At 36.6% G+C, this 14203-nt stretch overlaps 1 protein-coding gene across 3 annotated transcripts in view; it reads left to right on the top strand.

Moving 5' to 3' along the window:
• LOC131065051 (uncharacterized) overlaps positions 1-14203 on the top strand; it is a 134019-nt gene that overhangs the window by 74624 nt on the left and 45192 nt on the right. For all 3 annotated transcript variants that reach the window (XM_057999433.2, XM_057999431.2, XM_057999432.2), the window contains one exon: positions 4647-4692. In XM_057999433.2, coding sequence (XP_057855416.2) covers positions 4647-4692 — 46 coding nt within the window. The remainder of the gene's footprint in view (positions 1-4646; positions 4693-14203) is intronic.

Below are 14203 nucleotides of genomic sequence, written 5' to 3'. Positions count from 1 at the left end.
TTAAAATCATTCGCTTATCCTTAGGAGATTGCACCATCTTTGTGTAGTTGTTTCCTCATGGCAAAGCAAAGTTTGGTTTGGCATCATCAAGTCAACGATTATTTCTTACATTGTTAGGATTAGATTAGATCTCTTAATCCTTACCTACTTTTGTCTTTATTTTCCAAGCGAGATAGGTAAGGTACCACGTTCCAGCATTGTTCATAAGTGTAAGTCCCTTTGTGATTACCGACAAGATCACATCATCCACTGAGTCTGTCCAGAACTTAAAGTAGATCGTTTGCATTGTAAAGCTTGCAGTTGTCTCATTCGATCATATTCTTTAGCATATGAGGTTTATTTGTTCAAGAGAGGATAGAATACTTGGTATTTTATTCTGTGTTTAAGGTGTCCTAAAAAACACATCAACAACTACTAGCTCCTCATTTGTGGTATCTTACACAAACATAACATTTCTTTTGAACACTTGAAGTACCTTGTGCTATCTTCTAGAACATTATCTTGCTCTTGGATTGTGCCATGTGAACTCAAGTTTTGCAGCATGTTCTCCTGCATCACTATTCATGCTTCTAGTGGATGCTATTTCTGTTTGCAATTGTGAGTTCATTGTCTAGATGACTTTTGGTTACTATCACAACACCATTGCATGTCAACCAACCATGTATGTTGCACTTTAATATTTTACGACAACACCACATATAAGTCAACATAAATGTTTTATCACAAAACTTGAAAAGTCACTGCAATTCAATGCAATGTATTTTCTAGATAAACTCTTCCTAGAAGGACTCTTCGTAGGTGAATATCACCCAAGTCCCAACACTCATGAGTGGATTCCACTTGTCTTGCATTACTCCATCACTACTTTTCTATTGGTGTCCCTTTCATGTTCTTTTGTCTTAAATTCCTAATTTGTGATCATCCTCGTCTCTTTAGAGAGCAAGATGTTGTTGATTGTCAGGAATTTACTATTTTGGTGTCAACATCATGACTTGTTCTGATGCCACCTATGTAGTACAAACCACAGGCATTATAATAAGTGCCTATTGTTTTACATATATTATTTTCCAAAAAATAATTTTTCTTTTCTTTAAATTTTAATTATCCGATAGGCTATTTTAGGGGAGGAACTCCCACCAGAAAAGTCTCATGCTATTGTCAGAAAAGATTTTGACGTGCCGTGTTTCATAGCACACTTTTCATTCCACATCAAAATTCAATGGACTTATAGAATTGCAAGATAATCAGTTTTGGGTGGATAATCCTGTTCGCTTCCACGTGTTTTTAACGTGCCATCCAAAAACAGTACAAGTTAACGTCTGCCCTTCGCACCGTTCAGCCATGAAAGCTCCTTTGCAAACCAACAGGTATACTTTTATATCCCACACGATGCCACTTTACTCGCCTGTTTCATTTGAATTAGTAATCTGGCAAAAAATATTTGAGGAATCCGCAACATGTGCAGCCTCAAACTAGGTAAGTACACTGCCACTTCTTTTTTCATGCACGACTAGGAGAGTCTCGGATTTATCTTTAATATGTACCCACAACACTGCTGGGTGTTCAAATTTAATGGCTGTATTAGCTACAATTGTCAGGCCATTTTACCTTAACCTGCGGTAGCTTTTCGTGTTTTATCAGACTGTTTTTCATGCATGGTGAAAATTTGAGTAGGATTTATATGGATTTATGGTTAATATGGTTGATTTTAATTCATGTTCAGTTCAATATGGTGAATATGGTTGATTTTAGGTCATGTTCAGGTCAATATAATTAAGATTGTTTCATCCATTAATGTTAGTTCATTCATTCATCTAATTACAAATGCAGCTCTGTTTTTGCTTTGAAAGCTTGACTTTGATGGAAAAAACCTAAAAATGCAGAATGCAACTTAAAATCAGAAGCCTGTTTGTCTGTGCAGATAAACAAACCAAATAATATAAACCCTCAAACTACATATTTTCACTCTAAAGAAACCAAAGAATATAAACCCTCAAACTTTATATTGTCACTCCAAACATATGCAGCATTTAAGTGAGTGCCTAGAATTTGATGTTCTAAGTGGTTGATTTTGCAATTTTAGACTTTATGTTACAACTTTTATTAATAAACCGAATTTTTTTACTATAAATAAATATAATATAGTATTCTAATTCATTATAATATTTTTGATCGGCACTAGGCCAACTCAAACTGTACTAATTCATTATAATATTAATGTATAACTTTATAATATTTATTATAAAATATAAATTTTTTTAGAATATTTAAAAAAATTGAAGTTCCAAATTTTTAGAATAGTTTCAAATATGAATTTAGAAATTTGGGTAATTTAATTTTCAAAATATTTTTTAATAATATTTTAAAATATAAATTTAAAAACTTACTTATAATAGATACACTTTAAGATTGCGATATACATTAGTTATCATCATATATATGACTTTATGATGTTTATATTTTAAAATAAAACTCTATATTAATTAGAATCTTATCATAAAATTTTCATGACAAGTAGGGTTGACCATCAAATTTGAGGCCTAATTGTGAGCATATCTAACATCAAACAAATCTACAATTCATAAAATCAAAGAAAATAAACATAATAAAATTAAACAAATAAAATAAAATTTGAACACTAAGGTAAAATATATAAAAAAATTGCAAAAGGATGTTCATTCTCTTCTTGATTTAGAGATTTTGTTTTGATTGTATTTAGAAGGATGAACAATTTATTCAAAGATATCGCTTCTCCATTGAGACCTTTGTTGCACATACAACATCATTTGTTGAATGGCCTAATGATTAATCTTTTCTTTAAATTTTAATTTGCATCTCTAAGACTTGGTCTTATGTGAGAAAGTTCCCTTTAAAATGCACTTGCAATATCATGATAAATCAATGCCAAATTAGATTTTTCTACCCCATGACTAAATAATATTTAAATTTTTTATTTCAAAACATGAATATTGGGGAGAGCATTCTAGTGTATCTGATTTCAAAGTTGAATCACAGTTAGATTATCTTTTATCTATCTTAAGTGGAGGTTTTAATAATTTCTTTTCTGGTTTGGTTATATATGATCAATGGATCTCTGCTAACATTGTTGGTAACCATTTTTAATTTGAATTTGATTGTCCAAGGTGATTATTAGCCTACATTATTCTCAGTTTCTCAAACTTAAGCTAAGTTGCAGGGTTTGCTGGTCTAAGGGCTTGGTACTGGTCAGGTTCGGTTCAGGTACGGGTCCTGGTCTAGTTTGCTTGTGGGCTGGCTAGGGTTCGTTCCTGGGCGAGCCGGTTCGTCTAGAGCGAACCAGGACACTTGGGTGCCCAAAAACATCTTTTTTTTTGCAATTTGCCACTTGAAATCTATTGGTACCACAAAATCTTACAAATATGTCTCTGACTTGACTGATAGCATTAAATTTGTAGTGAGGATTGGATTGTGAAGGATACATGCATAATCATGTTCAAGTGCAAAGTACCCATTTTCAAGTTACAAAACACACCCAGTTTGATCAAGGTGTTGGGTACCACCAACATGCATCCTTATACAAAAGCAACCTTATTGCTCCTTACCACGAGGTTTATAGTTAATCTTGTTACTTGTATACCCTCATTCCTCCAAAAGAAAATAACATGTTTTTGTTTTTGCCTTACTATATACCAAAAAGTGACAGATGAGACTCCAAAATGTTAAAAGAGTACCACCAAGGGCTTCAGAATATCCTCAAGATCCCAAACTGGATCATTTTTTATTCAATGTGAATGGGCATCAAATCTGCTGGTACAATGATCAGAGAACAACATTGGGGTGAAGAACATTCAAATCAGAATGGTGGTACCAGATGACCATAGAAAAGGCCGTAACGCAAGGCATAGTTGGTGTCAACACAAGTTAATCCTATACTTGAACTCGATATTATTATTTTGATAGTGATCTTGATGTATATGATGCTATGATGGTATGATCATGATGCTATAATTACAAGTTTATGGTAGTTTTGTTGTTTATATGATGCTATGTGACATTCTAATCTTAATTCATGCGTCTAGGCTGCATATATATATATATATAATTTTTACATTGTTTTTGTACTGCAAACCTAAAACGAACCCAAACCCCTTTTCAAAATTTTGCCGTACGGGCGAATTGGGTTCTCAAACCAGAACCTGAACTCGTATCCGAACCGGCAACTTAGAACTTAAGTCAACATAAATGGGGCATCGTAGCTTGCTAAGTATTTTGATAATGTTTTAAAAGGCAGAAAGCATATGCTAAGGATATCTTTAATTTGTTTCAGATGCTTTGACTTTTGTTTAGAATGCTCTAGTTGCAGTATGACTTTTTTTCTTTTTGCCTTGTGTAGATGAAAATTCTTTAATCTAGAGGTTTGCTATCTATTTATAGATCTTTCCAAATGTAAGATCAATATAATCAATAAGCTTGTATAAGCCAGAATCATTTTTCATTGACACTTTTCAGGAGGCTGTTTGGATTTCTTTACTTATTTGGTCCTGGTTTGATCATTAGGTTCATCTTTATGATTAGTTATGATTCACCGTTAGGTTTTGATGGATGAATCTTGTTCCACAATGAAGCAATATAGTTTATATTTTCTCTTATGTTGTATTGAACTGCAGCTCCTCCTCATGACAAGGTTTTCAGCATTAACATAAGCACTTTCAGGTATACGCAAATTCCCTAATAAAACTTTTATTGGTATTACTAGATACTTCTTGTTAAATCACTCAATCACTCTTGAATAATTCTCCCGAATGCTACATTAATTAAGGAATGATTAATTTGTGATTGGGTGTCTTTGATTAGTCTTAACAATGATCTGTTAAGGGGGTGATTAGTCCCAAAAGGCAGCAACCAAAGGGACACATTATTCACAATCAATACAACCCGTAGAAAAGGGTCATGACTCTCCAATGGCTAGCGTGGGGTATAAGAGAACCCGCCAACATCAAGGCAGTGATCATCATTGAACAATAAGAGACCTTTGAATACATCAGCAGGGATCATAAATTCACAAGGAGATTTGACTCTCCAGCATCAAATAACAACAGATCTTATCCCATTCACAGCAGACCAATCTGTGTAATAATATTACTATGGTATGCAGAATTAGATACATTGCTTATCTATGTACTTATATCAATTATATAAATGAATATATGATAGATAATGATATCAATGGTAGGCAGATTTCATTGTCTGATCTAAGCATCTATGCATTTAATGATATGATTATAATTATCCATCATGTAGGGTAAGGAAGAAAGGAATCTGCAATTAGGGAGAGCAGCTTAGGGCACCCTGCTACAGTGGCCAGTAGGGAGAACAGCTACTAGGGCACCCTATTGCATTGTGAATGGGAGAGAATGGCTAAGGGCATCCTATTGCAATTTCCCTTCCAACCCCTAAGTTCTGGGACTATTAATAAACATAAGGGTCTCCAGCCACGAATTTGTGGTGGAGAATTGCATGGGGGGAGAATAGCTGTCTTAGCGCACCTTACACTGCCTCTTTACTCCATATCTTCTATGACTGAGATTCACATACAATTCAGACTTACTGTGTAATGATGAATATATGATTTCCTTGCAATAATAATAAATTTATTTCATGAACTATGTCTGCAATGTTACCTAATTGATTGCAGGTTTCCAGAATAGAATTAGTTCATCTTATTCCTAAGAAATGTACCCCTAACTATATTATATGCCTTGTTTGATTTGGTTTTGTGAATTTTGGGAAAAATAGAGAGTGGTCCAGAAAGGGGACATTACAAATGGTATCAGAGCATGATCCTGCCATCCTGCAGGGTAAAGATGAATCGATGAATCACTCTAGTTAACAAGAAGGAATCTAAGAATACGTGTATTCACGTGTATGCTCCATGTTTTTATGTGTATGCTTTGTGTTTGGTTCATACCTAACGTGTTTATATTCAGTATAAGATCTCTGATGAGTGTTGTAAGTTGTCTACTAATTGCCATTATATATGAAAGACAATATGTCTCAGTAGGTAGTACTCTAGCCAAAGAGATTTGATGGATCACACTAACTGCATGAAGGAAATGGAATTTTGAACCAACGAATTTGTTGATGATTAAGTTCGTAGACAAGATAAGGATGGTTTGTTAACAAGAGTTATGTCTCTCCCAAAAGGAAGGCATCTCTTTAGGGGTGTATGGAGATTTAAGAAAAAGGCATTGATACTTTTATAATGTTAGTAATAAGTGTCAATGGGTAAATATGTTTTACAGTGGCAATTGCTAAAATGGGTTACTTGGTTGAATGTAATGTTCCGCCCCACTCAGCATAAAGCATATCCAAAGAATTTGGTAAGTTTTAATAAAATAAAGTATAATTACCCAAGGGTAGCGATTAACTATCAAAGGTTGTGACTCCCTCACATTGGAAGCTATAAAAGAGGTGAGTATTTCAAAAGGTCATCACATATCAATTCATTCAAGTTCCTAATTAGTCATTGAATGCAACATTGAATAAATTATCAACAGCTGCAATAAAACACTCAAACGATCAATTCTATGTAGATCAATCATACATTCATCATTCGATCATCGACATTTCCTATTGAAGCCATCAATCAAATTATTCATGCTGGCTTCAAGTCAACTGGGCAATTCATCGAAATATCAAATTCTTCAAGCCACCAGCAATCTATCAATCCACAAGCAATTGACAAACATCAATCAAGTGATAAATCAATTATCCATCATTAAATATCGATGAAGACCAATCATCAAATATTGAATACTAAGCAATCAATAAAAAATTGAGTGTTTTCTCATCATAAAAAGAACATAATCAAACAATCGCAGCATACACACAGACACACATTCACTTATCAAATTATCAACCAACTCACAAGCAATTCGACATATGAATTCAGGACTTCATTTTTTTCAGCAATAGGAAGTTCTTGGTTTCAGACTCCAAACTATTTTCAACTCATAAGGTTCGAATAATCTCTTAAGGATAAAAGTGGAATAGGTAATTGATGTTATGATTTGTTTGAAAGAAAGATTATACGGAATCGCATGAGATTTGTGGTGCATTGTAACCCCATTGAAGGGATGAATACTCACAATTCCTCGATCATTCATAGGAGTCAAGTGACATAATTGAAGGTAAGATCACGAGTCGTAGTTATCCAAAGCATTGATGTTAAAATACCCTACTTTGAATCCAAGAAATATCTATGAAACTGTGCAGGGATAGACCAAATTAGTTCTTTGCAGCTATAAATGACATCAAAAAGATATTGATTTTTAGATCAATGCTATATGTCTTTGCTGCTTCTCTTTGAGGATGAGAGAAAACTTGTCTTAAAATCATAGGCCTTGCCCATTACCTAATTTGAGTTTGTTCTTAAGAACATTAGACAATAAATGGTCCTCATACTTTAGATAATGTGATCAACCTTATGATCCTAAAGAATTATAATAGTAGTGGGATTGAGGCAAATATACTAACCATGATTCATCGAGATCATTATAATTCAAGAGCATATTAGTATGAGTTGCTTGAGGACAAGCAAATTTGGGAAGGGTGGACTGTCATGTTCCCCCAATCTGACATCATATAAAACAGTGATCCAATCGTCTAAAATTGTCATATTGGGTAAGACCTCCCAATTTCATAAAAACCTCAATCGCCTATCACACAATCAGGATTGATCAATGTAGTGATTATAGGAGTAATGGATAGACAAGGTTCAATCACTCTTGAATAATTGTCTCGTCTTTGATTAGTCTTAACTATAGTTGAAAAACTTGGACTCAGCAAGCCCAAAATTAAAAAAAAAACCCGAAACTCGTGAAAACTCGGGGAAAAATTCAGCAATAACTCAACAACTTTATAGAACATTTGAAAATACATTTTTAAAAAAATATTCTTCGAAGGCACACATTTATATAAAACTAACTTCATTTTAAATTTATTTTTTAATTATATTGAAATAAACATATATAAATACAATAATTTAAAAAATATATATATATATATTTTTTTAAATTAATAATTTTTAAAGTCTAATATTTATACTTTATAGTCTATAATCATTTTTATTTTTTATTAAAAAAAAGCCAATTATCAATTAATTTAATCTTTGAATATATCATATGAAATCCTCTAAAACTTGCTCCAATTGTTGATACACAAAGACAAGGTATGGACATCAATCAAAGCATAAAAGCTGCAAATCAAATTTAGGATGCCGTGAATCAAATTTAGAATGCCTAAAGAGTTTTAGAAACTACTTCAATTGCCGAAATAAAAGATGTGAATAAAATTTGTAATGCCTGAGTATTTCTTAGGACGCACGGTTTAACTCGTGGGATTTAGTGATTTTTTTCCTAAAAAATGTTGCGTGTTTTTGCAGAAACTTGGAGCCTATTTTAATGGCGAGTGACTCGGCTAGGGTTTCTATTGACGTGGATAAAGTCGGATTTCAACTCCTTTTGGTCAACACAGAATAGGATCTATTAGCAATCCCATTCTCTCTTGCATAAGGGGACTTCAGGTGCTGCTTAAACGATTACTAGAAGTCGATTCAAGGTTTTAACTGTCAGTTCATGACTGTGGGATAATTCAGAGGTTCATGTGTCTTGCTCGTAGACACAAAGGGGACTTATGTTAATGGATAGACTTGGCGCAAAAGGTCTGGTAAAATTTCCCCTAGACGTCTACAAGTCAGTTTTCATTCGATTTTGCATTAAATTTGATGCTACCATGATGATTCTACTTTCAGACTTATATAAAAAAAGTAAAAAGAAGAAAGGGAAAGAGAGATACTAACTACTTCTATCTAAAACAATACATTCAGGCAAATAGACGAAGATCTTATAATAATCATGTTTTATTTAGTTACCTCGCCAGTAATTACACAACTAAATAAAACTTGATGCAATCTTCAGAGGAATCTAGATTTTCAAGTTATTAAACACAAATGTTGAATTTAAACATTCACCCATTTAGCATTTAACAACCGAACCGAGAATGTTAGTAAGCTCAGACTAACCATACAAAGGGATGGGCAATCAGCCTATCCTTAATGGTATGAACTAAAGACCTCTATCAAATATCAACCTGAGTATATTACTTGAAAGCAAAATGCATAACATAAATTTAAACGGTGAAGAAGTGAATCATGCACTCATAGGAAATAACAACTGTTAACTCCATTAATTCTATGTATATTTCGACCAGTATCTTTGAGTAGACTTTTAAAATTGGATGAATGGCCTAGATTAAACCATACAAGTGGCCCAAAATCATCTTAGAAAGCATGACTGCCCATTACCTAGTAAATAAGGGACATACCCTTCAACTAACTAATCAATTACCAACCATAAAGTTGTCCCCCCAAAAGTGCATTTGCACGGAGCTCAAAATTTGATGAGTGTACTTGGGTAGTTAGGGAGAAATAATTGACTTTGGGAATGCACTTTTTATGATCCCAAAGTAGATATTTTCCCCTTTTTACAAAAAGCTATTTTCTCCCTTCAAATATCTTGTCCAAATATCTTGGTCTGCTGCCCACTCTGCACGAACATACTCTTGGAATCGTAAGCACACAGTGCACAAGTCCTTAAGGGGAGGAATAGGAGGATTATGCATTTGAAAGTGGATGTTCTCGCAATGATTGTCCATTCTTCTTAGCTGTTCGAACCAGTCTATCCTGTAGGTTTCAAAATGTTGTATTGCTGTGTGCAGCGTGCTGTCGAAATCTATGTCAGTTGTGGAGTATGTGGTCTTATCACTTTTCAGTCGACCATTCCAATGCAATTTCATTTCATCATACTCCATGGAAGCTTTCTAGTCACTGATCAATGCCTTGAGGGTCCTTTTAAAAAGTCCTGACATCAGATCCTTTGCTGATGTAGTCTACCATGTCACTCTTCATGTAAAAAATATGGCACCATTCCCCAAAAGTGCTGATTTCATGGGGATCAAGGATTTCCCGTAGTGCAGGAATGCGGGGGTGAGTCCAAAACAATGCCCTCATGATGGGAAGAGGCCTTTCAATCGCTTTCTGGAATTTGTTGAATTCTTCCTTAGCATCGTGTATCCTCTGACGGGTCTGTTCCAGATCTATAGTCATGTTGGATGCATCCTCAATCACTTGGTTTCCCCTTGTCTTGATTGTCTCGATCCATTCTCTAACCACCTTTGTCGTGTCGCGCACTCCCTCAAACTCAGCTGTGGTTTTCTGTGCTAATGTCAAACGAGGAACATAGGTCTTTCAGTAGCATGTTGCAGTGGCTTGAGCAAATGATCTATATAGCCCTCGGCTTGCTCAGCACGAGCTTTATAGATATCTCGTTCTACCGTCATTCTTTCCAGCTAGCCCAATATGTTCTGCACAAAGTCCTTGAACTCCTCCACTTGTTGCTCTTTTGTTGCTTTTCCCAGTGGGATTGACATAATACGATAATTGGCCAGTGCAACTTCCTCAGCTGATTTGCCTTCGGGTGGAGCAGCAATATGTATTGTCCAGTTTTGTTGGGCATTCTTGGTGACCTTGGAGTAGGTTCTCGGTTTCTTCTTCCCTTTGGCTTGAGGTTCTCCTATCCTAGAGAATAAGTCATCCATGTTTATGGGTGGCCTTGCTGCGGTTTTCTTATGTATCCGAGACTACAACCATGCATGAGGGGTAGGTTGTTTTGAGGTGACAATCAACTCTGTGTTTTTCTGTCCTGAAGCCTCAACAGATTCACTACCTAGTCGCGACTGCTTACCCTGGGAGGAGGGTTGATTTAGTTCCATGCTTAGATCTTTACTCATTGTCGAGTTCTCTCCTACTTCACTCAGCAATTGCTGAGTGACCTCTACTATCTGTTGCTCCTCGTGAGCATGGGGCTCTTTAATTTTATTTCCTTCTTCCTTTTCCTCCACAACATCATTTTTTACCTTGTCATCCTCCTTTTGCTCTTCATTCTTTTTAGTAGCTGTCCCATCATCTTTATCACCCTCTTCCTCAGTCTTTTCTTGTTTGGTCTCTTGTCTTCTATCCTCATCATTGGGCTATAGTTCTCCTTCCTCGACCTGATCCTTCGGCTCGTCTAGATCAATGATCTGTGTTGCGGTTTCCTACCCCTTGGGCTCTTGTGGATCAACTGCCTCAGCGATGGCTGAATCAATTGGCGGGGGAGAAGTAGGTAGTTGCTCAATCTTGACTACTTCTTTGGCCGGGCTAGGATCTCTTGACGAGGTGGCAACAACTGGTCTTCTTACTAGTATCTTCTCTCGAGCTAGTGCTTCTGGCGACTGGCTCCTATTCTTTTTGATCCTCTTGGATGCTCTTACCCCTCTATTGGCCTTGGCCTTGCCACGCTTCCTTTCGGGTTTCATCTCAACTTCTTCCTTTTTAGCACTTGATGGCTCTTCCTCTTCCAATGAGTGGTACTCCAAGTCCCCCATCAGGTCATAGGTAAATTGTATCCCGTCATGAGTTAATTCTTGAATTTTTTGATACAACCATGCATCAGTGAGCCCCCTTGGGGCTTCCATTATGGCCTCCAAGTCGGTGACTGGATCTTGGGACCAATTTATTGAGGGAGGAAGATCCTTTATAGCCTCATAGTCATGATGCAACATGTTATCCTCGTAGTCTAGCAGTTGATTAGGGACCTGAGCATACTCAAAGGTTGTGATTTGGTGAATGTTAAGCCTTGAGTACACATGCTGACGGACCTCAAAATCATCCTTGCAGCTAGCCCAATAGTCTTCTATGTTCATCTTATTTCTGTAGTGTTTGCCGTAAGCCCTCCGTCCTAATCCTGTAGCATCAAAACTCTTTTTGCTGGGGTTCTCTTGCAAACAGTATGATGCCAGTTCCTCGTTTGACGACTCAACTTGCGTAGACATCTTAAAATATACATTGTTGCCCCCTATGGCCATAGGGAATGTGACTCCTGACATCTTCCTTTCCCTTAGAATCTGCCCTATTGAGTGTGGTTGCCTAGAAACTTCTAGGAGGATCAACCTGTCTGTGGGGTACCATGGGAGTTGGTAAGGAGAACCCTCAAAGCAAGAATTCCTCAAATAGGTGAACCAAAGAAATTGGATGAACCAGGTCCCGTACTTTCTTATTAGCGCCATGGCTTGTTTAGATATCCATTGGTGTGGTCCCTCCCGCATCTCCCTAACCAGGTGCATGGTGAATGCATCATTCACGTGCTCATATTGGCCTATTGCATATGCTATATTGCTCTTCTGCGGCTGATTGATATTATAATAGTGTAGCTGCAGTTAGCAATCATACACCTTTATCTTCCCTGACCCAATACCGATTTCTCCCAAGTGGATCAATCCTAGAAGTCTTTGGTGTTTGGCAAACATATACACTAAATATGAGGACATTGTGAAATATTTATTTTCGGCAAGCTGGACCATCTGTGTATGAATATTGTCACTTATAATTTGGGCCCAGTCAAATTTGATTTTCCCTAGAAAGACCTGCTCCATGAAGTAGAACATCCATTCTTTGAAAAGGTTGGAGTGAGGAAGTCCCATGACTTGGCTGAGCAGTGTTATCATATCCCCATACTCTTCATAAAAATCACTCTTGTATGCCTTCTTTGGGATCTTGGTGCTGGGGGGTCTTCTTTCTTTAAACCATTCCTCATTTATCTTCCCCTTGCACCTGTTGGGATTAGCATCATAAGCCGCTTGACCTTGCTCTATCGTCACCGCAATGGCATCTTCAGGGAGTGGGATATCGAAGGCTTCTCCATTAGCCTCCAGAGTGAAGTCAACCATCATTACCCCATTTGCAACCACTACTAGGCTATCTGGTAGATAATGCTTGGCGACCTCCACAACAAGCTCATAATTCTGGATAGCCTACTGCCTGGGCTATGCCACTTTCTGTCATTCGCTTTGCTTTTGCGTATGCATTTGGATCATACACTATATCCTAGAAATGCTAGATATCATGTCCGAAATTTGTATCGCCAATGTTTTCCGAATTACTCTATACTTTTAACTTGTGTCACCCCCTAAAACCCGTACTTCATCTTTTCCAAATTATGGGGGTAATCTAGCTTGGATACTTGGGATGTTCTTGCTGTGTCGGGTGCCTTTGAGGATTCCGCCACTTGACGAGGCATCTACCCTACACATTGGGACATGAATTACAAGGCCGACTTAAGGTAAAAATGAGGTTAGTGGTGTCCGAAGACGGCGTTAGCATCAAAATTTGAAAGTTGCTCGACAGTTTGTTGTTTGAACGATTCGAATTCCGAGGTGTGGTTGGGAATGAGAATTGGGTGCACTTGGTTTGGGATTCAGTTGGTTGTTGATTTTGAATGGGTTCTCTAGAAACGATGTTCTCTATACTGCCGATTTGTTGCAAAATGCAAGAGTTTTCAATTTAAATGCGCTTTCCTCTTGAACTTGCTTTGCTTGCCGAATAAAGAAAGGAGAATTAAGCACTTCGAAGGCGTCTAAAAAGATGCTTTGATGTTTTCAGCTTAAGTTCAAAATCTCCAAAATTTCTATAAGTTTAAAATTTCTAGGTTGAAACCCGAATTTGGTAAATGGCGGACTCTTGGGTTAAATTTCAAAGTTTGCGTGATTTTCTTTGCATACAAAACCCTATTCAAAACATGGATATCCATCATTATGAAAATTTTAAAGCCTTTTAGGGGCGACTAAGCATACCTGGCAAATAGCTGAATTGTTCATTTGATGCAAATGCTCTTGTTGGTGCGGCTTATACTCCTAACCTCATGCTGTTTGAACAAAGCCTTGGGAAGTAAAATAGTATGTGAATTTCACAATGCCTCGTTTGCTTGGTTCTCACACTTAAGGAGAAAACTTGGGGTTTTGCGAGAGAAAATGTGGACTCCTTATACGCCTTTGCTCGTTGCAAAATAAGAACGTCGAATCTTGGCTTTATGTGTCCTTGAACATGGTGTGCAACCTGAAAATAAACTTGGCTCCCTCAAAGAAAACATGTAAAATGCCTCCCTTTCTGTGTTTGAAGAAGAAAGTCGGATGTTTAAATGAATTTGTGTGACCTAGGTTTCAAACGCCTCCCTTCTTTGCTTTGAAAACTCGGTGCTTGGGTGAATTCGGGCTTTCTGAAGAATTTGTGAGCTTTTGTTTCTTGCAAAAGTTATAAAATCACGGAGTTTGTGCCCTTGCTGCTTTGGCT

Source organism: Cryptomeria japonica, chromosome 11, assembly GCF_030272615.1.
Source record: "Cryptomeria japonica chromosome 11, Sugi_1.0, whole genome shotgun sequence".
Taxonomy (NCBI): domain Eukaryota; kingdom Viridiplantae; phylum Streptophyta; class Pinopsida; order Cupressales; family Cupressaceae; genus Cryptomeria; species Cryptomeria japonica.
The sequence above is the reverse complement of the archived record's forward strand: the minus strand, read 5'-3'. Positions and strand labels throughout refer to the sequence as shown.